A 24,866-nucleotide genomic window follows, 5' to 3' on the forward strand; every position below is an offset into this window, starting at 1 on the left:
TGGGGAAACTGAGGCTTGGAAGGTACAAGGCAGGTACTTGAGGTCACGCGGCTCCTCCGGCGGGCGGGAACGCAGGACCAGGAGTTGGGCGTGGGCTGTGCGCGCCCAGGTTCGCGGCTCCCGGGGCTTGGCTGTCGCAGCGCGGTCGCCGCCGAGGACCACGGTCGGGGCGCGGGCGGGCTCCAGTGCGCAGGCGCGGCGGGCGGGAGGGGACGCGCTCCGGGCGCGCGCGCGGGGCAGCCGGCGCCTAACCTGCCCGCCCCGCGTTCCCCGGCGCTCTCGCCGTCTGCCGCCCGCCCGCCCTGGCGCCGCGCCGCCTGCGCGCCCTGGCGCCCCGGGCCGGCGAGGGCGCGCCAGTGGCCGCGGTGGCCGCTGTGGCTGGCGCTGGATGGAAGCTGCGCGGCGGAGGCGGCGGCGGAGGCGGCGCGGGCGAGCTCCGGGCGCTGAGCGGGCGGCCGGGCCGCCGCCGGCGCGGGCCTGGCGTGCGACGAGGAGTTCGCTTGCCCAGAGCTGGAGGCGCTACCCGCGGCTGGGCCAGCTGTGGTTGAGCAGGCGGCCACGCTGAAGGCGCTGGCCGTTCTCAGCCTGCTGGCGGGCGCGCTGGCGCTGGCTGAGCTGCTGGACGCGCCGGGGCCCGCGCCCGGCCTGGCCAAGGGCTCGCATCCGGTGCACTGCGTCCTTTTCCTGGCGCTGCTCGTGGTAACCAACGTCCGGTCCCTGCAGGTGCCCCAGCTGCAGCAGGTCGGCCAGCTGGCGCTGCTCTTCAGCCTCACCTTCGCGCTGCTCTGCTGTCCTTTCGCGCTGGGCGGCCCCGCCCGGGGTTCCGCCGGGGCCGCTGGGGGGTCAGCGGCTGCCGAACAAGGGGTTTGGCAGCTCCTTTTGGTCACCTTCGTGTCCTATGCCTTGCTGCCCGTGCGCAGCCTGCTGGCCATCGGCTTTGGGCTCGTGGTGGCTGCGTCGCACTTGCTGGTCACAGCCACCTTGGTCCCCGCCAAGCGCCCACGTCTCTGGAGGACGGTAAGTACAGCCGCGCACCCCTCATCTGGTCTCGGACACACTTGCTGGGACGATGCTGGGATCGCCCGGAGTCGGGCGCGCTTTTTCCCATGCGGCGGGTGGGGACACTGAGGCTCCGACTGGGGGTGTGTTCAAGGTCACTCCAGTGAGTTGGGGACGCAGTCGGGGCTGGCATCCTCTGGCCAGGGCTCTCTTCAGAGTTAAAATCCACAAAGCGCCCCTGGCGTGAAGTGTGGAGAGGGGACACAGGTGTGGAGAGAGAAAGGTTTGGCCAAGGTCAGGGAGCTGATGAGTGGCCAGACGGCGGCCAGAGGAGTCCGCCGGTCTTTTGCCGCACCCATCCCCACAGAGGGACTGAAAGTGGGCGAGGGGAGGAGACCCCCAGGGCGGGCTCCCGAGGCCGGCTCTGCGCGCAGCGCGGGGCTCTTCTCCTGCGCACCTAGAGCGCGTGCGGGGCTCGCCTCCCCGCCCTGCAGACCCGAGGGGAGTATATATGGGTGGTGGGAAAGGACTTCGCCTCTACCAGCCTTGCTGGCAACCATATTGTGGACATGCCTCCGGCCCAGAAAGAGTGGGGTTTGCCAAGGTCAAACACAGTCTAGTCCCTGCCGCTGCCACTCGGCGGTTGCCCTGACCCTGCCTTCTCTGCGCCCGAACTTTGTCACTGTCTTCCCAGTCGGGTGTGCGAGATGGTTGCAAGGACGAAGACGCTGTCTGCCTCCCGCGGGCTCTTCCTGGGCCCTGGAGGAGCCTGCTCTTCAACTGCCGGGAGGTGGACGTGGACCAGAGGTCTTTGCCCCACGGCGGGGCTTTTAGAGCTTCCACTTGTGCCCATCTCTAACGGGCCGCGGGGATGGGGGTGGGGAGTGGGGGATGGGGAGATTTGGAAGACCCTGAGGAGGGTTTTGTTTCTGCCTGTAGCTGCAGTTTAGCAGGGGGATGGTATGAATTCAAATGGGGTGGGGGAGCCCATTTCAGGAAAGGAAGCAGTGGTGGGAGCAAATTGGGGAGAGGTAAGGGGTTGGAAGGGAAGCTGAATCCAGGGAGATTAGGGAAGAATAACTGGGGGGCAGTGGTGAGGAGTCCCATAGCCTGGCCCCAGGGGACCAGCACCCAAAGATCTAAGGAGGTGTCCTTAGATGGTGATGCCAGGAGCAGCACACAGAGGAGCCATGAGATGCTCAACCTGGCACAGGGATAGACACATCACTGGACTTGTGTGTTAGGGTCAGAGAGAGACCAGCATGTGCTCAACCCATGGGAAGGGACGGGAGGGAAGAAGACAGGAGTACATGGAGAATTGTCAAAGAGGGCATCGGAGGAAGAGAGGAAGAGAGGTAGAGGTGAAGGGCAGAGGCACAAAAGGATGGCTAAAGGCTGAGGAAAGGGGAAAGGAGCCAGAGGACTGCATGTCCTGGGGGGGAAGGAGGCTGGGGTTCTTCCACAGCCTCTTCCACAGCCTCCTATGGGCAGCATGTGGGCCTTGCCTGACCATTCTCAGGGGGCATTCCTGTATCTCCTACCGCCCCCACCCCCCCGTCTGTTTGTGTTTAGCCTGGACCTCGTGCTGGCCCCGGCAGCCATACCTGGAAGCACAAGACTCCCCAATCTGACCAGATGCTGGGGCAGCTCGGGAATAGGGAGGGACTGAGCTTGGTCCCTTCCCAGCCACACTGCATTCTCTCTGTGTTATTACACCAGGGAGTCAGCTGGTGTAATAAAAGGCTGCATTATTGTCTTTCTCTTTTAAAATAGAGACATTCCTGTATAGCCTCTAGTCATTTCTTTTAGAGAATTAAAGATTAAAAAAGAGAGGGAGGGGAGAGAGTCTGTAAAGGAGTTTCTGGACACAGAGAGCTCTGCCCCTCCCCCTGGGATAAGATGAGTCCCTGTGACTGTCACTGTAGTGGGGAAGGAAGCCCATCCTGGGAGCAAGGATTCTTAGGGAGCAGACATCTGGGTATTCCTGCTAGCTGTGACTCCCTGGGCAATCCAAAGCCTTCCCTCACTGAGCCTCAGGTTTCTCACCTGTGTAAAGGGCAGAATGGCCCCCCTGCAGGGTTGTAGTGAAGACAAGCACTTCATATTGGAAAAGCACATATTGGCCTGTTTAGAATGTTCTATTCAAGTCCACGTGTCTATACAGGTGGTAGTGATATTGACAAACACATGGGGATCAGTGCAGGGAAACTTACAGTGTGGGGAATGGGGCAGATGATTCCCCAGGGATTCCGTTTTCCAATTAGAGAATTCCAGGAGCCTGTGAAATCTGTCCTTTATGAGCTCTGCAATTTGGTGCTTGAGATGGTGAAGAAGACGGCACACACATTTACACAGCATTGATGTTTCTGCTGCTCTTCACTGCTTTACCATCCACCTCCTATTCGGACCTGTGCCACTGTGCAGTGCAGTCACTCGTTGACAGCACCTTGTCCTCCGTACTGAGTTTTGGGCAGGTGGTAGCCATGCTGGGCATGGAGTGGATGCCCCAAAGAGGATGAAAGATGGAGTGAATGAACGAAGGAATCTTTGCAGGGGATTTCCCTCACTGCCTACCTAGCAGGATGCTGCTTCAGAGTATGAGATCTCCACGGTGATCTCCTGGTGCTGAGCCCAGTGACTAGTCAGCCCAGTGGGCTCCAGAGTCAGGTTAACTCCGTGGGGCAAAGGAGCTCCCTCCCTTGAATCCCACCCCTTTCTCTGAGACCCAAACGCCTTCTTGTCAAGGATAACCCCAAGGAGGCCTGGAAAAGGCCTCTGCTTTCTGAGGCCTGGGTTCAAGTCCCTGCTCTGAGCTATGGAGAAAGTTCTTGTGTTCTCTTTCCAGAGCCTTTGCCCCTCTGAAGCAAGACTCTCAGGGTTCCCTAGAGCATTCATGTTCCACTTCGGGTGCACAGGGCTCTGGGAATGCAGCCTGGGTGCTTTGGGGCATCTGGTTCCTCTCCTGTAAAGCCCAAGCTGCCCCAGGACTCTGGGAGGCAGAGGAGAGAACTCTGAAAGCTAGCGTGCATGACTGTTAGCCCAGGTGGAATTGAGTAGCTAGGGCTTAGCTCCTCCCCCGGCGGAGTGCTTCATGCTGATGTCCCTGAGCAGAGAGGTCTTTAGGGGAACAGCCTTGTTCCTACCTGGGCCAGCACTGAGGAGGTACCCATAAATCTAAATGGACAGAACTGAGTTTCTTTCCTTTCCCAGCCCCTTGCTTTTGGGTCACTGATTGTACCTATATGAGATACAATTCATTTTTATTTAGCTGAGCACCTGTCAGAACTGAAAGCATCCTGTTCAAGACATCCATGGCTGCTCACAGTCAGTAGTGGGCAAGGCTTGCCAGGGTGGGCTGTAGATCATGGGGGTGGGGTAGGGGTGAGTGCCAAGGAACATGGGGGATGAGGAAGGCGGAGAAAGGGAGACACTGGATGTCTGGGCTTGGCCCCTTGTGATGCCATTCACAGACTTGGAGAGCCTCAGAGGGAGTAGCTTGGAATCTTGGGAAAGGGGGGCCTGGGCAGGGCCCCAGTCCTTCCCACAGGGGTCCCCCTCCCACCCTGCACCCTGCATTGCCTGGGGAGAACCAGGGTGCAGCACATGTGTGCAAGGGGAAGACCTGGTCTCTGCCAGCTCTGAGCTTCCTCTCGTTGCTACTTTACTCTGCATAGCCTCGAAATATCCGCTTTTTGACCAGTGTGAATCAGGATGTTGTATTTTTACTTAATTTTTTTCTGAAGTAGGGATCCGTTGCAGTGTGCAAATTATATGCTTTCAGTTTGGTTGCTTATCAATGTAAATGAAATACATTTCAGTTTCTGCCGAGTTCTTGGCTGTAGGCAGGATAACAGAAATCATGATTATCATGGAGAAATGGGAGTCAGCTGAAATTTCCCTGTGCAGCTCCAGTTATGTCTGAGCTCTGGTTCAGAACCATGGCTTGGTTGCTTGGAGGTGAAACAACCTAACCACAGCATGCAGAATCGTAGAGCACAAGGGCCCTGGATGACCTGGTTGTTTATAGCAAAGCTCGCGGCATAGGTGTGCGCTGGTGACACCAATCTGCCAGCCCTCAGGCTGTGCCCCATAAGCCTTTGCGCTTCCTGTGCCCACTGCCCAACACACTGTCTCCTCCCAGTTTACCCATGCCCTGCCTCCCTTTCCCCAGCCTCTCCCTCTGCTGGCCCTACCTCCCCTGCGGGCCCCTCCTCTGGCTGGGCCTTCCTCTGCAGCTGGGATCCTCCTCCCCCACCAGCCCCTCCCGCTGCTGGTCCCTCCCCTGGCTGGGCCCCACCTCCTGTGGCTGGCCCCTACTCCCCCACAGACCCCTTCTCCACTTCCCCTCCCACCCGCCCCCTTATCTTTGTGGCCCGCAGCCTGGTCCTGTCACCATGGAGTACCCATCTGCTGCGCATCCAATCTGCCTTGGTGGAGCCACTGCCTACAGCGACAGGGCTAGGGTTAGAGCTGGGTCAGGGAGGGTAACAGGTGGGTTGCTCCTCCTGGCACAGGGGTCAGGCTGTGTGAAGGCAGGGAGTGGGCTTCCCTGCCCCCTGCTGTGTGGCAGCCTGGTGACCTGAAGGTAGTCTCCTTGTCCTTGCCTGGACACTCTCCCTGAGGTCAGTTTTGCTGCTGTCCTGGGCATGGCCCCCACGTTCCTGTGCTCGCGACTCTGGTTTCAGTCCTGTCTCAGCTTTGCTGCTCCCTCCAGCTCCACATTGCCCCCAGACCTGTGTTTAGTGGTTAGGGAGCAACAGCAGGGGATATCCATGCCCCTGGAACCTGCTCCCCCCTTTTTTCTTGTAGGGGTGGGTGGTTCCCCTGGTCCATTTCCCTTCACCCCCTGGCTTATCCTCCCTCAAGGGCTGTTAACTTTAATTTAAAAAGCTTCCAGAATTGCCCCTGTCAGGGCAGCTGGGATGAGGGTGAGCAGGAAATGGGTCTGGACAAAAGAGAGGGAGAGTGGTCCTGGACATCGGGCCAGGGGCTCCCATTCACTCCACCTCTGAGGTGGGCTGGAGGGCCCAGGGGCTTTTCTCTGCCCCTCCACAATGTGCCCAGCAGGGGCTGCACTGTGGAAGGAGCCCTAGACCCGTGCTGAGTCTGGTCGCACTGATGGACTGAGGGGCAAGGGGGCAGCTCCTTCACGGACCTGAGAAGAGCTGGGAGCAGACACAGTGGGTGGAGTCTGCAGCTGCTGGGGCCTCCCTGTCTCTCTTCGATGGTTCCCATGACCCCACAGTGTTTAGGTGCCAGGCTTGAGCTGGGGGCTGGTTTACCGGGGGAATAAGACCTCCCTTCCTCTGAGAAGCTGCAGTCTACTGGCGAGACCCTGGTCAATAACTCGGACTGTAATCCTGCAGGGGGGAATATTCAGGTGACCTTTGAAGGTGTACACAGGGGACAGACCAGGCCTAACTGCTTGAGGTGGCTTCCCTGTGGACTAGGCGCTCAGCCAGGATCACTGGACCAAGCACAGGGCTGTGAGCGAGCGAGAGTAGTGGGATGAGTCCCACAAAGGCCCAAGTGGGGCAAAACCACACTGTGGACCTGCCCTTTCTCCCAAGAGCAGTGCTGAGTGTGGCCACAAGGAGGTTGGAGTGGGCTGGGGGCTGTGTGAGGACCCGAGGGGACCACTCAGCAGGCTCCGGTCGGTGGTGTCCGCTTGCCACTGTCACCACTGGCTTTTAGAGTTGTTTGCCTGCCCTTTTGGGGTTCATGGTGGTTTTAGGTCGATGTCCCTCTCCTGTCACATCTCTGAGGTTGAGAGGGCCAGGGATCAACTCCTTAGGTTCACAGGTTCCTGCAGATGCCCAGAAATGTCCTTGGACCATTTCCTGACTCAGACGGAAGAGGGTGGGCATATGAGGTGGGTGACTCTCCTGTCATTTCAGGGGCTCTAGTGTATCTGTGTGACTTTGGGCTTGGGATGATCCCCATGCCTCAGTTTCTCCCTCACCAAAGGGAGCAGTAGCTCCCTCCTGTGGTTTTGTAGAACAGATACATCCTCCAGTTAATATGAATGGATTATGCCTGGGAGGCGTTCCCTGTCCTCCCCACACTGTTCTGGGCCCATTGAAGTGGGACCTACCCCTTACTGTCACTTACATACATAGCTGTATGTAGCTGATGACCTACTAGTTAGTCTCTGACTTAGTAAAACTGAATAGTTGCAGTGAGGCGCTGGTCTTGCTCAAATGTTCGGAGAGACCCCCAAAATGCAGGTGGCTGGCATAGTGTGTTCAGCCCAAGTGTTCTCTGCCAAACTGTACTAGTGGGAGCACCCTGTGGAACAGCCCCAGTCAGAGGTGGCCACAGTGGAGACGGGCATCCCTGTGGCCATGATGCCAGGCTGACCCCTTTTCAGCTGGGTTTTGAACCCCAAGCAGCATGGGGGCTGAAGTGGCAGGGGCAGGGGTTTGGGCAAGGGTTTGGTCGGGAGAAGCAGCCTGGCCACGTAGCCATGTCCACATAACCTCCTTGGGGAGTTCACACGACCACAGGTCCTCTCTTTACTCTGAGGGGCTGAGCAAGGTAATGGGAACAGACCTTTCCTGCTCTCCATGTAAGCATATGAGTTATATCCATCCCTCTTCTTTGCATGAACATATGCAAACACACATGGTCATGCATAAACACATGCTCATACACACACATAAACACACACACACCCATACATGCACGTACCCACACAAAAACCCTCCCAGATTCCTACACTCACGCTTATTCTCCCCCCAAACATGCATGCACATAATCACACAGAAACTCACACTTATAAACTAGTGCATACTCACACATCCATGCCCACTTGTATGCATGCACTTACATATTCACATGCACCCTCACACTCATTTTATACCTACACACTAGCTCACACACTCCCACAGTGCACTCACAAATACATGCATGCTCAGCCACTTACATAGGTTCACACACAAAGCAATGCGCATTTGCACACTGATACAGTAAGTGCACTGACATGCACACTCGTAAACTAATGCACACTCATACGCTCACGCTCACCTACGCTCACTTCACTGTTACTAGTATGTGGGTCTTATGAGTAGATGTGCCATCCTGGTCTGTGAGGGAGGGCAACCTGTGCCCTGTGTCTCAGCGGCACCACCACAGAGACCTGGGTTGAAGCCCAGTTCCCGCACCTCCAGCTCAGTGACCTTGGCAATCCCAGAATCTGGCCTGTGAAGGGAAGCCAGGCTGCCAGCCTTACCTGCATCACGGAGGTGTAGTGAGGGCTGGTGGGAGGGCAGGCGTGTCTACATGGGACTTGGGAGCTCTGGAGGCAGGGACAGGCTAGGACTCTAAAGCCTTCCTTAGGGAAGGGAGTGGGGCTACCTGCCACTTGGCTGTGCCCCTCTCCAGTGCAGGCCAGGGCAGGCACCTGGGGCTGGGGGGCGGGGTGGGAGGCCTGCCTCTACCACCCAGTCTTCCTGTTCTCCCTCCCAGTGTTTCTCCTCTGTCTCCTTTAACCCTTCGGCTCCTTGTGCCCTCTTCAGGCTGACCTGGGCTCTTTTCTCAGTGGAGCATGGGGTGTCTTCTGCATTATTTTGCTAAGGGGGTCCCATCTGTCCTCCTACCCCATGTGTGTTTCCTTCTGCTGTGCAGAGATGCTAGCCCCAGAAAGGATGTAGGAGGTGTGGGAGAATCCCTGGGGGCAGGGCAAGAAGAATAGGAGCCCACCGCCGCGGCCCATCTCTGGCTTTGTGCTGAAGGCAGCGCAGACCCTGGAACAATCCCATCTCCCTGGATTAAAGGGATGGCAGGAACTGCTTTGATCTCCAGGCTTTAGTGTTCGCTCTGCCTTCAGTTTGGGTTGGGAAGAAAGCCTGGAGCTGAGAAGAGCTGTCTGCTTCCCAGAGCTTGGGTGTGACTTCGTAGAGCCTGAACACAGCTCTCTGGGTGGGGCTTCTGTGTGGGCATGTGCCTGTGTGCACACATGTGCATGTGGATACGTGTGACTGCGTGTACATATCATGTGTGGATGTGTATGTTTGTGTGTCAGGGCATGCCCATGTGCATGTGTGCATGCATATGTTCTTACATGTGCGTGTGTTTTCATGCATGTATGCTTGTGTGTGCATACAAGTGCAATAGCATTGGCAACATTCAGAGGAACCTGGGAGCAGGTGGACAGGATGCTGCCAGCAGTGTGATGGGGTCCCCAGAAATGCTGGGAGCCCTACACTACAGCCTCCGAGCCCCATAGAGGAGAAAGTCCATGCTGGTGCACATTCTGAATCTGAGTACAACTTTTTGTTTTGATTCTAAAAATACAGAGCAGCTCTTTTATCAGAGTACAGTGTTTCCTTGTTTCCTTCTCCGAAGTAGACTCTTCTCTGAAGTAGACTCTTCAGCCTTCGGGAAGTGGCTCAGCCTGAGAAAATGCAGATGCATTGTGCTTGACTGGCCTGGTTCCCCGGTGCTTGGCCATCTGAGTGTTCTTTTATTTTCCCCCTTCTTTTTTTTTTTTGAGATGGAGTTTTGCTCTTGTTGCCCAGGCTGGAGTGCAATGGCACGGTCTCGGCTCATTGCAACCTCCGAGTCCCAGGTTCAAGCAATTCTTCTGCCTCATCCTCCTGAGTAGCTGGGATTACAGGCATGCACTACCATGCCCTGCTAATTTTGTATTTTTAGTAGAGATGGGGTTTCTCCATGTTGGCCAGGCTGGTCTCGAACTGACCTCAGGTGAACCACCTGCCTCGGCCTCCCAAAGTGTTGAGATTACAGGCATGAGCCACCACGCCCTGCTTTTATTTATTTATTTATTTATTTTTTTGAGACAAGGTCTCTCTCTGTAGCTGAGGCTGGAGCGCGGTGGCATTATCATGGTTTACTGCAGCCTTGAACTCCTGTGCTCAAGTGTTCATCCTGCGTCAGCTTCCAGAGTAGGTAGAGCTATAGGAGTGCACCATCATGCCTGGCTAATTTTATTTTTTGTAGATATGGAGTGTCACTATGTTTCCCAGGCTGGTCTTGAATTCCTGTGCTCAGGCGATCCCTCACCTTGGCCTCCCAGAGTGCTGGGATTACAGGTGTGAGCCACCATACCAGGCCCTGAGTGCCCTTTTCTTACTGACCTGGTTCACCTGATTGCAGTCCTGCTGCATGTGGCACACCCTGGCTCTGGTGACCCTCACTTCCCAGGAGCACTGATGCTTCTGATGGATGGGGCATTGTTTACACAGCAGGTGGCACGGGGCCCAAGGTATCACATGTCCGAGTGTGGGGATGTCAGACGCCCACTGTGGACAAAGAGGATGGCCACTTCACAGCAGGGCTGTGCCTGGGACAGAGTCCCCCGCTGCCCCCTGCTGTATATCTCTACCTGTGGTCCTCTGGCTGTCTCTTGCCCACTAGCCCTAAGGACTCACTTGACCTCTTGTCCCTGGACATGGTCCTTCTAGTGCCCTTCCCTGGCAACTGGGCTCAGTGCTTTCTCGCTAAACCTGTTTAATACTGCATTCTTTACCCCCCATGCGCCCCACCTACCACACAGTCTGGAGTCAGGTCTAGGGGTCCCAGCCTGTGGCCAGCATCCGGTCTTTCCATGTGAAGCATCACCTGGTTACACTCAAGGAGGGCTTCTCTCCCAGCCTGTAGGGGCACCTGTGGGTTTTCTCAGCTCTACTGTCTAGTCTCTGGAAGCAGCATTATTGTAATAAGCATGTAGCTGATGAGGGCGAGTCTGCTTAGGAGGATGGTGGAAAGTTCAGGAGATGCCAGGCAGTTGCAGGCATGCACTGGGAGTCAGGGCAGCCTGCTCTGGAACATTCTGTTCCCCAGGGAGCATGTGTCAGTGAGCATTCTGGTTGGTCACCTCTGTATGCACCATGTGCTGGCCAGTGCAGTGAGCCGGTGCTGGAGCCACGTTCAGTGGTGATGCTCCTGGAAGTCATGAGTGCCTTTACCTTCATTCCCCTGTAAGAGGAATAGCCTCTTCTTAAGAGAACGCTTTGCCTTTCTGAAACAACCGTGGCCTCAAAAAGGGATCTTAAATACTTGTTCATTGAACTTGTTTTCTGTGACAGCTGTTTTCTCAGATCCTACCTACCCTGCAGTGTCAGTAATTAACTGAAGGAACACATTTTAGGAAACATTGGCTTAGCCTGAGGATTTTGAAATACCTCTGAGAGTTAATTTTTAAAAATCTGTACCTGCAGACATCAGAAATGTTTTATGAGCACTGATCATGTCCTGGTGCTAGGTGGGATCTTGTCACTGGCAGGGTCCTGCTGGGTGGGTACATCTTTTTTTTGTTTGTTTGTTTTTAAGATGAAGTTTTGCTCTTGTTACCCAGGCTGCAATGCAATGGCATGATCTCGTCTCACTGCAACCTCTGCCCCCTGGGTTCCAGCAATTCTCCTGCCTTAGCCTAACCTCCTGAGTAGCTGGGATTACAGGCATGTGCCACCATGCCTGGCTAATTTTGTATTTTTAGTAGAGATGGGGTTTCTCCATGTTGGTCAGGCTGGTCTTGAACTCCTGACCTCAGGTGATCCGCCCACCTTGGCCTCCCAAAGTGCTGGGATTACAGGCATGAGCCACCATGCCCGGCCCAGGTGGGCACATCTTTTAGGCCAAGCGCCTTGTCTTCAGTTTGTTCAAGGGTGAGAAATGGGCAGTGCCTGAGAGCTCAGCTGATGGTGTGGCTCCTTGTGGCTGGTGTCACAGGTGCTGTGGGTGGGAGTGGACAAGCTGGAAGTGGCGCTGTTCTGAGGTTCTGGTGTCACCCTCTCTGGGAGGCTCAGATGGTCACTGTGTCATTCATTGATCTTCTGGGCAGGAATGTATTGAGACATGTGGGGAGCGGACTGTCTTTGATGGGAGCTGTCCCCAGGGTGCTCTGCCGCCTGGGGGCTTGCATCTGTCTTCCTGACTTCCCTGCCTTGTGTTCCTCACTTTCCTGCTAGTGTCCTCATGTCGGATTCTACCAATCTTTTCTCCCTCCTAAGCTGACCTCGCGAGTGTGTATGACCCGGGAGGGGAGACTGGGCTGGCTTGGAGAGGGGCACCATGGAGGAACAGGCTGCATGCGGCCCTAACGCCCCCTTGGAATTGAGGTGCCAGTGGTTACAGAGGAAGCACCGAAGATGGCTGCTTTTCCAGGTCCCCGTGAGAATCCTTTCCTAGGTCTGGTGAACATAGTTTCACGCGTTAGAAACCTGATGATGGGAGCTCAGAGCGAGCCTGTCAAATTCTTTAAAAAAAAAAAATTGTGTTGTTTTATTTTTATTATGGAAAATTCAAATATACACAAAAGTAGAGAGACCAGCACAGTGATTTCTTGAGTACCCATCACTGGCTTCAACAATTATCAGCATTCTGCCGGCCCTGTTTCAACGGATGCTAATTCTAAAACGCTTTTATTAATTCAAACACCAGAAGCTAACAAGCAATTACGTTAATTTAAAAACCCGCTTGTGTGAGACACTGAAGAAGCAGCCATGGTTTAAAGAGAATGGCATCACACTAGCACTGAGCCGCTGGTGAGCACCGTGGAGGGACTGGGTGGTGTCCACTGGGGGCTCAGTCAGGGAGGAGGGCAGAGGGACCACCCCACCATCCAGACACCTGGGAGATGGCAGGCTGATCGCAGTCTGGGAATTTACCAATGAGAACATGCCTAGTGCTGTGCAGGGAGCAGTTGTGTGGAGTCAGCTCCTTTGCTGGCCTGTGGCCCGAGTGCTGTTAGTTCATGTGAGAAAGCACTCCCTCCAGTAGGCCCCCAGACTGTGCTTACACTCACGCTCTGCTCAGGAGAGGCTGGTTTGGAGGACTGTCCTGCACTGGTTCTCCTGTCCCCATGGATTGTCTGAATGCCACCCAGGCTGAAGGACTGTGCTGGGGCAGCCCAGGTGATGGCACATTGAAAATGGGAGCAAATTCAATGGAGAGGTTTTCATACCCAATAGGAGTGATCTTGGGGTGAGAAGGGACCACCCAGACCAGTCCAGGGATCAGGAGGCTGCTCTGTGAAAGGAGGGAAAACCCTCTTGGCCAAGGGTGCAGTGAGGGTTGTAGGTCTGAGAGCATGCTCTGCCCAGAGCTGTGGCATGGCCGGGGCATGTGCTCCCATGTATGTGCGTGGCATGGCAGACAGGTCAGAGGTGAGTACAGGGCTCAGTGGCTCTCTAGCGTGCCAAGGAGGTGGCGCTCCATCCAGTATCTGAGATGATGGGAGTATCTCACGGGGACTTTGACTATGGCCTGATTGTGGGTTGTGTCAGGCAATGGGATTAGAGAGAAGTTGGTGGCATAGGGGTGTCAGGGGCAGGACCCAATGAAGGCTTGAAAAGGACAGAGAGAGAAGATCAGGGGACTTGTGGGTTTGGCTTGGGCAGTGGCACCTGTCTCTGGAGGAGAGGAAGGACAGGTACCTGGGGGTGTGGGATGATGATGTCAGATTGGGATACTTTCTCCAAGGACTGTGGGACATCTTGGGTTGGGGGAGGGGCGCAGGGCTCCTCCAGGGTGCTAGTCTAGTGACCACGAGTGGTGTCAGCCCAGTGACCATGATGGATGCTAGTCCAGTGACCTTCCAGTGTCTGATGATTTTCTCTTGGTTAGACTGGGGTATTGGTTTTCAGCAGGAGGCCTGGGAGGACACACCCTCACTGCATTGTGTCAGGGCACATCTGTCAACAGGACTCATCATGGCCAGAGCTGGCAGTTACTAGCTGGCTAAGGTGGTATTGGCAGATTTCTCCTCCGTAGAGGTTTTCTCTTTTCTCTTCCTTTTCCATTTTGTGCTTTTCCGGAGGAAGTTACTGTGCCGAGCCCATACTGAAGGAGTGGGGAATTTACGTTCTTGAGGGCGGAGTAGCTATAAATGATTTGGAATGCTCCAAATTTTTGCCTATTCATCTGTTGTCCTTCATTTACTTTTTATTTAATCATTGATTTATATCAGTACTGATGTTTATTTTATACTTTGGGTTACAATTCAATACTGCTTTGTGTTGCTCAAATTGTTCCAACTTTGACCATTGGGAGCTCTTTCAGTTGGCTCCTGTGTCCTTTGACACTCCCCCTTCCCTTCATTTGTGTGTGTGTTTGTGACACTTGCTTTACTTTCTGGCCCTGCAAGGTGCTCCAGGCCCATCTGCTTGATTAGCAAATATTTTCTCTGCCTGAGCCCAAGAATCAGTCATTTCTCCAGGGAGCCCAGTTCCTTTTATTGGAGAATTTTATTAAAGACCATTACCTGGTCTCCTGGTGTCCTCATTGCTCCTGGGGAGCCATTGCTTCTAGTTTTCTCTCATTAGGTAGGGCTAGAATGTATATGTGCACACACATTTCTTTTTTTTTTCTTTGAGACGGAGTCTCGCTCTGTTGCCCAGGCTGGAGTGCAGTGGTGCAGTCTCGGCTCACTGCCAGCTCCACCTGCTGGGTTCACACCATTCTCCTGCCTCAACCTCCTGGGTAGCTGGGACTACAGGCGCCCGCCACCAGACCCGGCTAATTTTTTGTATTTTTAGTAGAGATGGGGTTTCACCGTGTTAGCCAGGATGGTTTCGATCTCCTGACCTTGTGGTCTGCCTGCCTCAGCCTCCCAAAGTGCTGGGATTACAGGTGTGAGCCACCGTGCCCGGCCTGCACACACATTTCTATAAACATTTGCATAGGTACCCTCCTGTGAATTAAGCCAAACATGAGTTCATTCTGGTGCCTCAGAGTCTAACCTGCCTCCTATAGCGAGGAGCCGGCCCTGGTGATGTTTTCAGGTGGTGCACAGTCAAGTAGAGATGCCCCAGGGCCTGCAGACAGGTCCTGTTCCTCCTGGTTGCCTTTTCCGTGCATGCTGGTGCTCAGTCCAGCTGACTCCCTGGGAAGCCCTTCTCTTCCGGGCTGTCTGGCTGAGTTAATCTGGCCCATGAAGGTTTCTTCAGGGTGTTTCCAGGTGCTGGCTCTTTGGCCATTGGGGGCTCTTTCAGTTGGCTGCTGTGTCCTTTGACACACCCCCATCATTTCGTGTGTGTGTGTGTGTTTGTGTGTGTAATGCTTTCCTTACTTTCTGGCACTGCGTGGTGCTCCAGGCTCACCCTGATACCTCAGAGTCTAACCTGTGTCCCACGCAGTGTCCTTTGTTGGGTTTCTCCTTAGGTCTCCTTGATAACTTCATTTGGTAGGTACAACAGTTGCCACCAATCTGCCCATCTGTTGGATGGAGAGACTGACGCACAGAGGTGGTGTGGGCAGCAGGCAGGGGTAGGGCAGGGTGTGACCCTGGTGAGGATACCTGGATTCCTGTCCTCACTCGCAGCCCAGCACAGCCCTTGCTGGGGTGAGGGCCTAAAAGGGTGTCCATACTGGGAGACCAGCAGGCCGGTACCACCCAGGGCCTGGCTGGTGTGGGCAGCATGTGACTCTGGGGCACCATGTGGTCAGGGAACGTGGTGATGGTGTACAGATGGCCTGGGCTGGGCTGGGGTTGCATCCTCTGCCCTAGGAGTGACCAGCGGGCTGTGGTGGGGAGGCCGCCTTTCCCCCTGCAGCCCCTGGAGCCCCCACCTCTGAGTAGCTCGTGGTGACCCGAGCCTGCCTTTCTTGTCATTGTGACATGTGCTAAGCCATATCACGATTGCCTTGCCCTGGGCGGGACATGCATCTTTTGGACCTAAATGCCCCTCTAACGGTGAGTTCAGAGAGCTTCATGGAGAGAATCGAGAGTTCCAGACCTTGGGGACAGGTTTGGAACTCTCAGTTCCAACACAGTGGATACATTTGGTGGTTGAGGATGCTCATCTGGGAAAATGCGGGGGCATGGGTGTCTCGGCGGGTGAGCCCTGTGCTCATGGCGGGTGTGGAGCACTTGGCAGATGACACCCAGCCCTACTGAAGTGTCCTTTCTGCAGCAATCCCTTCTCAACCACCCTCCTCCTCCGTGGGTTTTTTTGTTGTTGTTGTAGTTGTTTTTTGTTTGTTTTTTGAAGGGAGGCAGTGTCCAGCTCATAGAGGACTGGGTTGTTGATGGTGCTTTTCCTTTCCAGGGGTCACGGGGGTCTGAAGCTTCCAATGCGAATGTTGGTTTCATTGATGACAGTGCACTTCAGATATCCCAAGGGCAGGTAGTGATGGTTCCCATTCTAGTGAGGACAGATTGTAGTTAACAGAAATGGGGAGGCAAGCTAATGGAAAGAGAGGAGCGGCTGGTTCCCTCTGAGAAAGGGTTCCCCAGGCCCTGGGAGGCCTTGCAGGCACACCTCCATGTAGAGCAGAGATGAGGGGGACCAGCCGCCATTCCCCCCGGCCTCCATGGGCTGCTACCCTACATGGAACAGCTCTGATACACACGGGGAGGGTCGGTCATCGTGACAACTGACCTGCCAGCTGTGCTATGTCCCCACCACCATGGACTCCTTGTCGTACACTTGTAATCTAAGCCCATTGTGCTCCAGGAGGAAACCAGGGGAGAAAGGAAGCTAAGATGTGGAAAATCTCCAAGGGAGGTTTTGTTGTTCCTAATTATCATTTTTGCTTTAAGGGCTGGAGTCCACCTGCCTTTCACTTCCTTTAGAAAGTGGGTGGGCCGGGCGCGGTGGCTCAAGCCTGTAATCCCAGCACTTTGGGAGGCCGAGGTGGGCGGATCACAAGGTCTGGAGATCGAGACCAACCTGGCTAACACCGTGAAACCCCGTCTCTACTAAAAAAATACAAAAAACTAGCAGGGCGTGGTGGTGGGTGCCTGTAGTCCCAGCTACTCAGGAGGCTGAGGCAGGAGAATGGCGTAAACCCGTGGGGCGGAGCTTGCAGTGAGCTGAGATCCGGCCATTGTACTCCAGCCTGGGGCACAGAGCACAACTCCGTCTCAAAAAAAAAAAAAAAAGAAAGAAAGTGGGTGGTGGCCTCCTGTGCAGGCCCCTCTGCAGACCTTGCTGGCTTAGCTTTGGCAGCTCCAGTGCCCCACATGTCCTTTGGCCCCTGGGTCCTCCAGCTCCCTGCTCCGGCCCTGACCCTTTCCAGACATCCATGGTGTTCGGTGATTCTGAGCACTGAACACACCCTAACATGCTTTGCATTTTGTTTGTGGAAAAAGCCAGATCTCAATGGTATCCACACCATGATGACAGCTCTGTCAAATGCACCGAGAGGGAAGCTAAATGGCCATGTTCAGGTACCGTGGAGATCTTCAGGGTCATAGTGGAGATTTCAAGGTCACCTTCTTGATACTGAGGGCCTGGGAGATGCCATCCTATTGGATGTCTTGCTGCCTTCTCTGACCCCACACAGGCGACAACCATCCCATTTCTGGCTTGCAGAGGCTGTGGTCAAGGTGGCGCTGTCCAGCAGGGGCAACTTCCTGCCTGTGCCTTTGCCAGTGAGTGGTGTTTAATGTCGTCAGCCCCACAGGGTCAGGTGGGGGTGTGTCTGATGTGTGTAGGGAGATGTGCTAGGTGAGGGTCAGGTCCCCTGTGGAGGTGTCAGACAGAGGATGGCTGTCAGCTGGGGCCCTGCAGATTCGTGTTCCCCGTCCTCCCTCCCTGTCCCTCTTTGAGAGTGGCTCTGATGTTGTTTCCAGATTACATGTGACCATTGGTCCTAGGTTTGTTTTCCAGCCTCCTGATGAACGTGCCTTTGAGGCTATGTCATACACCTCGGGTTTGAAGGTGCTCCGAATCTGTCCTCTCCCCTCCCTGTGGCCCCTGCCCCTGATCAGTGTCAACTCTTCTGCCTGCTCCTCAGTCTCAGCATCCAATAAGTGGCCAGGAGCTACCAGGTCTCCCTCCTAAATCCGTCTGGGGGCTCCCGTCCTGCTGCCTGTAGCTTGGCCCCATCGGGGTGACACCCATCTCTCCCGTCTCATGGTTCCACCTCCTGGACTCTCTTGGCTCCCTGTTAGGCGGCAGCTGCTCCCCACACTACTGGGTGAGTTGGTTTTTGATTTTAGTTCTGTTTCATAGTGTGCAGCACACATTCACACGTGGGGGTGTTTGTGGTTAATCCGTGTGAGACAGTGACAGCCGGAGCCTGCAGGTTTCTGCTCCCTGGGGCACAGGTAGAAATGCCTGGGCTTAATCAGACATAGAAATTCTCCAATTTTGCAAGTGACCAAGGGACACCCGTTTCATACAATACTTACAAACTGCAGCCCCTCTTCAGGGCCTCTGGCAGGACATGCCATAGCCCTGCATGGCTCGTCAGAGGGGCCTGTGTCCAGACACAGTGGTCTGCAAGATGTAGAGACAGACCAGATGAGACCGGTGGCAGGCAGTGGGGAGTGGAAAGTGATAGTGGAGGGGAAACCTGGGTCAGGCTGGCGCCAGGTGCCTGATGCTTGGGTCTGAGCCTGGTCCTGAGCCTGGTCCTGAGCCTGGAGTGTGGGTGCACTGCTAGCGCTGGCTTCTTCTCAAGCTGGCCTGTTCCTTGTGTCTCATCTGTTGAAGCTGAAGTGGGGACAGGACTGAGGGAGTGTGCAGAGACCGGGCTCTGGACACTGCGTTTCCCCATCTTTGCTGGTGCTCACTGTGTTCCCAAATCAACATCCAGGCTGGTTTTTTGTTTTTTTTGTTTTTTTTTTGGTGAGCTCACCTTTCCTGAATCTTTCCAGAGGAGTTTGTGCAGGTGTTGTGGGAACAGCCACTCTACACATATGTATTCTCCAAGGGTCTTGGTTTTCTGAAGCTGCTATAACAAAGCACCACAGACTGGGCACCTTCAACAACAGAAACGGATAATCTCGCAGTCCAGAGGCTGGAAGTCCACGATCAAGCTGTGAGCAGGGCTGGGCTCTCCCGAGACCTCGCTGCTGGGCTGCAGACAGCCGTCTTCTCTCTGTGCCCTCATAGAGTCTTCCCGCTGCCTGTGTCTGTGTCCTCATCTCCCTTCTTATAAGGACACCAGGCAGATTGGATTAGTGCCCACCCTGATGGCCTCATTTTAATTTAATTGCCTCTGTAAAGACCCTGTTTTCAATTAGTCACATCCCGAGGTCCTGGGGGTTAGGACTTTATGCATTTTGAGGGACACAATTTGGCCTTGATACTAGGCCTGGTTACTCCTTGTCCCCTGACATGCTGTCTGACGGCCACCCAAACAGGGTGAGGACGAGCTCCTGCCTAGCTGGCTCCCTGTGTCCCTGGCCCCATGCCATGGGTTTGGCCGCGGGCAGTGTGGCTTTTGGAGAGCTCTTGCTATGTTCTCCGGGTGGCCTGGGCCCTCTTCATGTGTGTGGGATGTCAGGCTCCACATGTTGCCTCCTTCTCTCCCTGCAGCTCGGCGCCAACGCCTTGCTCTTTGTCGGTGTGAACATGTATGGGGTCTTCGTGCGGATTCTGACTGAGCGTTCGCAGAGGAAGGCGTTCCTGCAGGCCCGGAGCTGCATTGAGGACCGACTGAGGCTGGAGGATGAGAACGAGAAGCAGGTCAGTGGCTTGGGCCAGTCAGCCTAGAGGGGTTGGCTGTGGTGCTGGGGAGGTGGAGGAAGCTACCTTCCTGAGCCTCAGTTCACCTTGTGGTGACATGGGCCACAATTCCCAGTGGTACGTGTTGGTATTTGAGGCTGTGGAGGAGATGCCCTGAGGTTTTATAGTTAGCAAATGGACAGGCAGGCTGGGTTTGCTGCCCATGGGATAGTGCTGGGATGGGGCTGCTCTGGGGACAGCATTTGGGCACACTGACTTCCAGTTACAGCTGGAATAAGTCGGCTGCCCAGGGAGGACAAGGCAGGTCCTGGCTGGGCCTCGGGTGAATGTGACCGTGCAGGTGGCCCTGACCCACTGGCCTGAGGCTCCCACCAGCCCTGCCCTTGGCTCAGTGTGGCCAACCCCAGATCACGCTAGCACTTGTGGAAGGCAGAGGTGCCCTTGTGCTGGGAGTTGTAGAAGGGTCACGGTGGTCATGATACAGCACCCACAGCCCTTGGGGTTGCTCCAGTGGCTGGCATCACCCCATTTTCAGGATGAAACAGCCACGAGTGAAAGAGCAGTGGCTTGGAGGGAGCCATGCCTAGGTTCCCACTGCCCTCTGTGACCTGTCTTCTGTGCTCCCTGTCTGCTGCCTGGGGCCTGTGCCCAGCACGTGGGCTTAGGAAGAACCATCTGGGAGCTCCTGGGATAAGCCTGGCACATTCCAGGTGCCTCCACTGGAAGGATCTTGACTCTTCCCCCAGTCTTGGGGCTCACAGGCCTCTGTGACACCAAACTGCTGATGTCTCAGGCCTGTGGCTGACATGTAGGATCTCTTTCTCAACTATGTGAATACAAGGTATTATACCAAATATAAATGTAAAAACTCACAAACACATTTCATGTATAGACATTGTTGCGATCCCTAATAGTTACAATAAAAGTAGGATATAGTTGAGAAATAGATCACATATGTATGTTTAGGTGGTGTGTGCATTGCCGTGTATGTGAACATGTAGGAGGGCGTGTCCATGTGGATGATATGTGGGCAGTGGTACATGTCTGTGTATATGTACATGTGCGTCCCTGTGGAGATGCATGTGTGGACATGTGCACATTTGCCTTTGCCTCTGTACATGTGTGCATGTATGTCTGTGAATGCCTGTGCTCATGTGTATGTGTGCATGTATGTGCCTGTCTGTACGTCTGTGTGGTTGCATGTATGTGTGGTTTTGTATTCATGTAGATGTGTGTGTCTTTGTGGGCATGCCTGTATGTCTGTGTGTGTATGTCTGTGATATGCAGGGATATGTGTATATGTGTATATGCCCATATGTTGATGTGTTGTCTGTGTGTGTGCATGAATGTGTTGGTGTGTGTATAAATTGAGCATCTTTCGAGGCTGAACCCTGAGCATTTGCTCTTAGACTAGAGTCGGTCACACTGGGAGAGATACCTCCTTTGTGCTTTGTGACAGGTGTATAGTAGCCTTATTTTGTTACCTCCATAAAATCCCAGAAATGAATCTTTGGAAGCCCTGTTCTCCCCTTAACTACATCCTCTGTAGTGGAGAAGGCAAAGGCTCTTTTCATGGGCCCTGCTTGTGTGCATTTCTGAATCATCCTTTTCTTTTCCTCTTTTATCTCCCTCCCATCTCCTTTTCCATACCTTCCTTTCCTGCTTCTGTGTAGGTCTTTTTTCATTTATTTTCTGATGTTTGCTGCCTCTCCTAAGGACTCTCTTTCCTCCCAGTATTGTCTAGTCTAGCCTTTGCTGCTTGATGTGCAGCATTTCACTGGGTTTTATAGCAGCTCTGTGAGCAAGGGAGTTTTTCCTCAGCCCTATGGAGGAGGCAGTCCACACTCAGGGAGGCTCAGAGATGTGTCCAAGTTCTAACTGCAGAGCGTACGTTCTTAAGCAAGACATTTTCAAAATGTCACCCAATCCAGTTAACCCAGCCGAATGCTATTTATTGTTCAGATTTTGTCTTTATGTGTATTTTTCCCACGTGATTGCCGTTTTGGTGTATATGTAATTTTATTTTCTGTCTTTTTGCTTATCATTTTGCACAGACATAGCTACTGGTGTGATAAATGTGATTTAAAACATCTGCTTATTCTTCCCGTTAATGCATGTTCTGCAGTGTTCTCAGTGTCTGACATTTAGATACCACGTTCTAAAAGAGTTTTTTCTTCACGCACATGAAGTATTCACTGAGTAACATTTTTAGCAGTGTAAATATGTCATTTCTCTCCCAAGTTTCTGAGGTATTTTCCCAAACTTGTGCTCTTTTACATCTTTATAAGTGATGTCTGCTTACATTCTGCTGTCTATAGCAGCCCAGGCCAACGGGGAGCCTGTTAGGAATGCAGATTGCCAGGCCTCGCCCAGCGCTGTAGGTGGGTTGGGGATCTGATGAGCTGCTCTGCAGTCCCTGTCTTTCTCCCCTTCTCCCTCTCCTTCTGCCTATTGGTTTCCGCCTTTCTCCCTCCCTGCCTCCCTCTCTCTCTGTGAGGACTTGGCACCTCCTGTTTCCCCTGCCCCTTTCTGTTTACTAAGGCTGACAGCAACTCCTTCATGCTTGTTCACCTTCTGTATTTCTTTGTGACTAGTATGCTCCAACCCTCCATCCCGTTATATTCTGACTTTCCTGGCAGTCAGATGAAGTGCTCATTGTATAACAGAAACACTGATGCCTCATCCCCACGTTTCCCCAGGTCTGTTCCTCTAGCTTTGCTTTTCCTTGTGTAAAAATTCAATCTTTTGTGTTTTCAAATGGAAGGATCATTTTCCTTCATGATTTCCTCTGTTGCTTCAAAGCTGAGGTGATGTTTTGACACCTGAGCGCTGATTGAGGATATGCCTTCCGTGACTTTACCAAGTGTATCCTCAGACCTCAGCTGTCCTGACTTTTGCTGTATTTTTTCTGTCGATTCCCTTTGAGCCTGCAGGGTTGTATCTCACAATAACTGTCTGCCTAGATGGGCTGGTAATCAGCATTCAGCTTCCTCCTGGCCACCTGCTGCCCGATGTCAGTGCAAGGAGCCTTGTCTCTTTGGGATGGCAGAGGGGAGCACTTGGGGCCCAAGAGGGCCCTGCCGGCTCTTGGGTCTCTCAGGTACACAGGCACTTTGTCCCCCAGCATCTGCCTGGGGGACTGCCTGGCCATGGCAGCCCTGCTCAGGCTTCACCTGTGTCAGCATGAAATGCCAGTCTCCTGAATGACAGGTGAGGGAGCCTTACCATGTGGCTAGTTGTGAGCATCTGCCTTTCATATTTTAATTCCATTCATGACACATTTCCGTTCAGTACCTGTTCCCAGAGCCTTCCGCAGCCACTTGGACCATCCAGGCAACACAATGAGTGATAGGAGAGGATTGGGGGATGCCCTGAGGTTCTGAGAGGGGAGATGGGGGGATATGAACTGATTCTGCGGGGAGATCCAGGGAGACACACCTGGACCTGGGAGAGGATCTGGGTGTAGACACACCCCAGTCTGGGAGGGCTTCTGGGTGGATGTACCCTGGTCCTAAGAGGGGATCTGGGGGACACACCTTGGTTTCAGGATGGGATCTGTGGGGGACATACCCCAGTCCTGAGAGGGATTCTGGTCAGTGTACCCTGGTCCTGGAAGCTGAAGTGGGCATCACTGGTAGGAGGCGGTGGAACGCAAGGCACTTCCAGAGGGACCGGAAGATGTGGGCTGAGTGAGGTCGAGTCGAGGGGAGGCGTGTGGGCAGACTCTGAGCCTTATGCTCCCATGCACAATGCTTTGAGGGAAATCATTTCATGTCCTGTGGCCTCAGCTGGAAGGAGATGGCTCTGACTGGTGGAGAGGGGTCAGGGCTGCCTTCTGTGTGTCTGTGCTCACAGAGGGGAGCTCCTGAGCCTAGCGGGAAAGAGACATCATGAACACGTTTTGAGGGTCAGTGCACAGGCAAGGGCATGGAGGCAGGGGAGCAGACACATTGGGGAGTTCGGCGGTGGTTTTCTTTTTGTTTCTTCCTGGGGGATGAATGCATAACTCAGAGGCACTGTGGTCAGCGGCTTTGTGAGCAGGGAGAACATTGTGCTCAGTTCACAAAACAGGAGTTCGGCTCAGGAGGCTCAGAAAACACCTCCTAGGGATGTGCCTGTGGACAGGTCTGCACTGTATGGCCCGCACTGACTGCCTGGGTTTACAGGAGAGCACAACGGGGGACTGCTATTCTGAAATGCAAATTCCTAACATTAAGACCTCTCATCCTGTCCCAGCTGAACCAGTTTTGTTCCGGGATGGGAACTGATGGAACAGATGGAGATGGCTGTAGCAGCAGTGCCCTTGCTCCGAGCCTCCTGGCAGTGCCAGGGGTGGAGGCCGCCGGCTGTCACGCTCTTCTCCACTCTGTTTACACATTGGCTGCCTCTGTTCCCCAATGCCAGATCGTTCTTGCCCAGTTTGATAAGTTATGTTTCAACACCAGTAGTAGCGTGTGCTTCACCTTAAGCCCTGGGGAGCACCTCTTAATTTCCTGGTTTATGATGCCAGTGTTGGCTTTTACCAGCCAGGATGCATCCTTGGGTGCTCTGTGCCTACTTACTGCTAACTTTTGCAGCAACCCATGAAGAAGGTGACAACAGATACAGCCAATAGGAGCTTTCTCCTTTCCCTCCTGTACTGTTTAGTTCCAGTAGCCTGCGGTTGCCCTGCAGAATCTTTGAGGCTTTAAGGGTCTGGTCTGCTCCTGCTGAGGCAGGTGCCAGTCTCAAGGGGCTAGGCTTCTGCCAGCATTCTTATGAGGGGAAATACTACAGTAGCTCTCACTGTCCTCTCCTCTACCTTCTCAGGGCAGCCCATAGAACAAGAGGCTCTGGAAGAGAAGGGTGGGGTGGGGAATGGGGGCTTGCCTGTTTCATTGCACTACTTCCTGTCTGTCTGGAAAGTTGTCTGCTGTACTTAGGAAAGGTTTACCTGAATTGTCAGTGTGCCTGAGACTGATTCCTTTCGGGGGATTTGAATGAGCTAAAATGACCCCTTCTCTCAACACAGCAAAACAAAGAAACAGAACAAAGGGTCACCGTGGGCCCCTGCCCTTCATCTGTCCTTGCCTGCAGGGTCTGGGCAGAATAGAAGAAGGTCAGGGTACCAAGATGTTCTTTCTGAGTTGTCAGATCTCTTTAAAATTAATTTCAGCCCTCTGTATCATGGTTAGAAATGTAAGGACTTTATTCTGCTTAATAAATCTGAGAACTGTGTCCCTGAAAATTTAAATAACCCAGGAAAGATAACGGAGCAAATAACAGAGTCGCCAGTGGCAGAGCCAGGGTGAGCCCGGGATCTTCCAAGGAAACCACGTGGCTGTTTCTTCCTTTCATGGCCACAGACTTCCTCAGCTAAAAAATGCTCACACGGACGTTTTAGGCTTACAAATAACCCAGCTAAAATGCTCCAAAGGGGTGTGAAGGTTCTTTTAACAGGGCTTTTTCTGTTTCTGAACAAAAATGTCAAAAGTTGGTTTTTTG

At 53.9% G+C, this 24,866-nt stretch overlaps 1 protein-coding gene across 1 annotated transcript in view; it reads left to right on the forward strand.

Annotated features, from left to right (window-relative positions):
- The first annotated feature begins 369 nt into the window (after window positions 1–369).
- ADCY1 (adenylate cyclase 1) overlaps window positions 370–24,866 on the forward strand; it is a 143,328-nt gene continuing 118,831 nt past the window's right edge. The window contains exons 1-2 of the mRNA XM_003896011.5: window positions 370–1,017; window positions 19,233–19,382. Coding sequence (XP_003896060.4) covers window positions 19,269–19,382 — 114 coding nt within the window. The 5' untranslated portion in view covers window positions 370–1,017; window positions 19,233–19,268. The remainder of the gene's footprint in view (window positions 1,018–19,232; window positions 19,383–24,866) is intronic.

This window comes from Papio anubis, chromosome 4 (assembly GCF_008728515.1).
Source record: "Papio anubis isolate 15944 chromosome 4, Panubis1.0, whole genome shotgun sequence".
Lineage (NCBI taxonomy): Eukaryota > Metazoa > Chordata > Mammalia > Primates > Cercopithecidae > Papio > Papio anubis.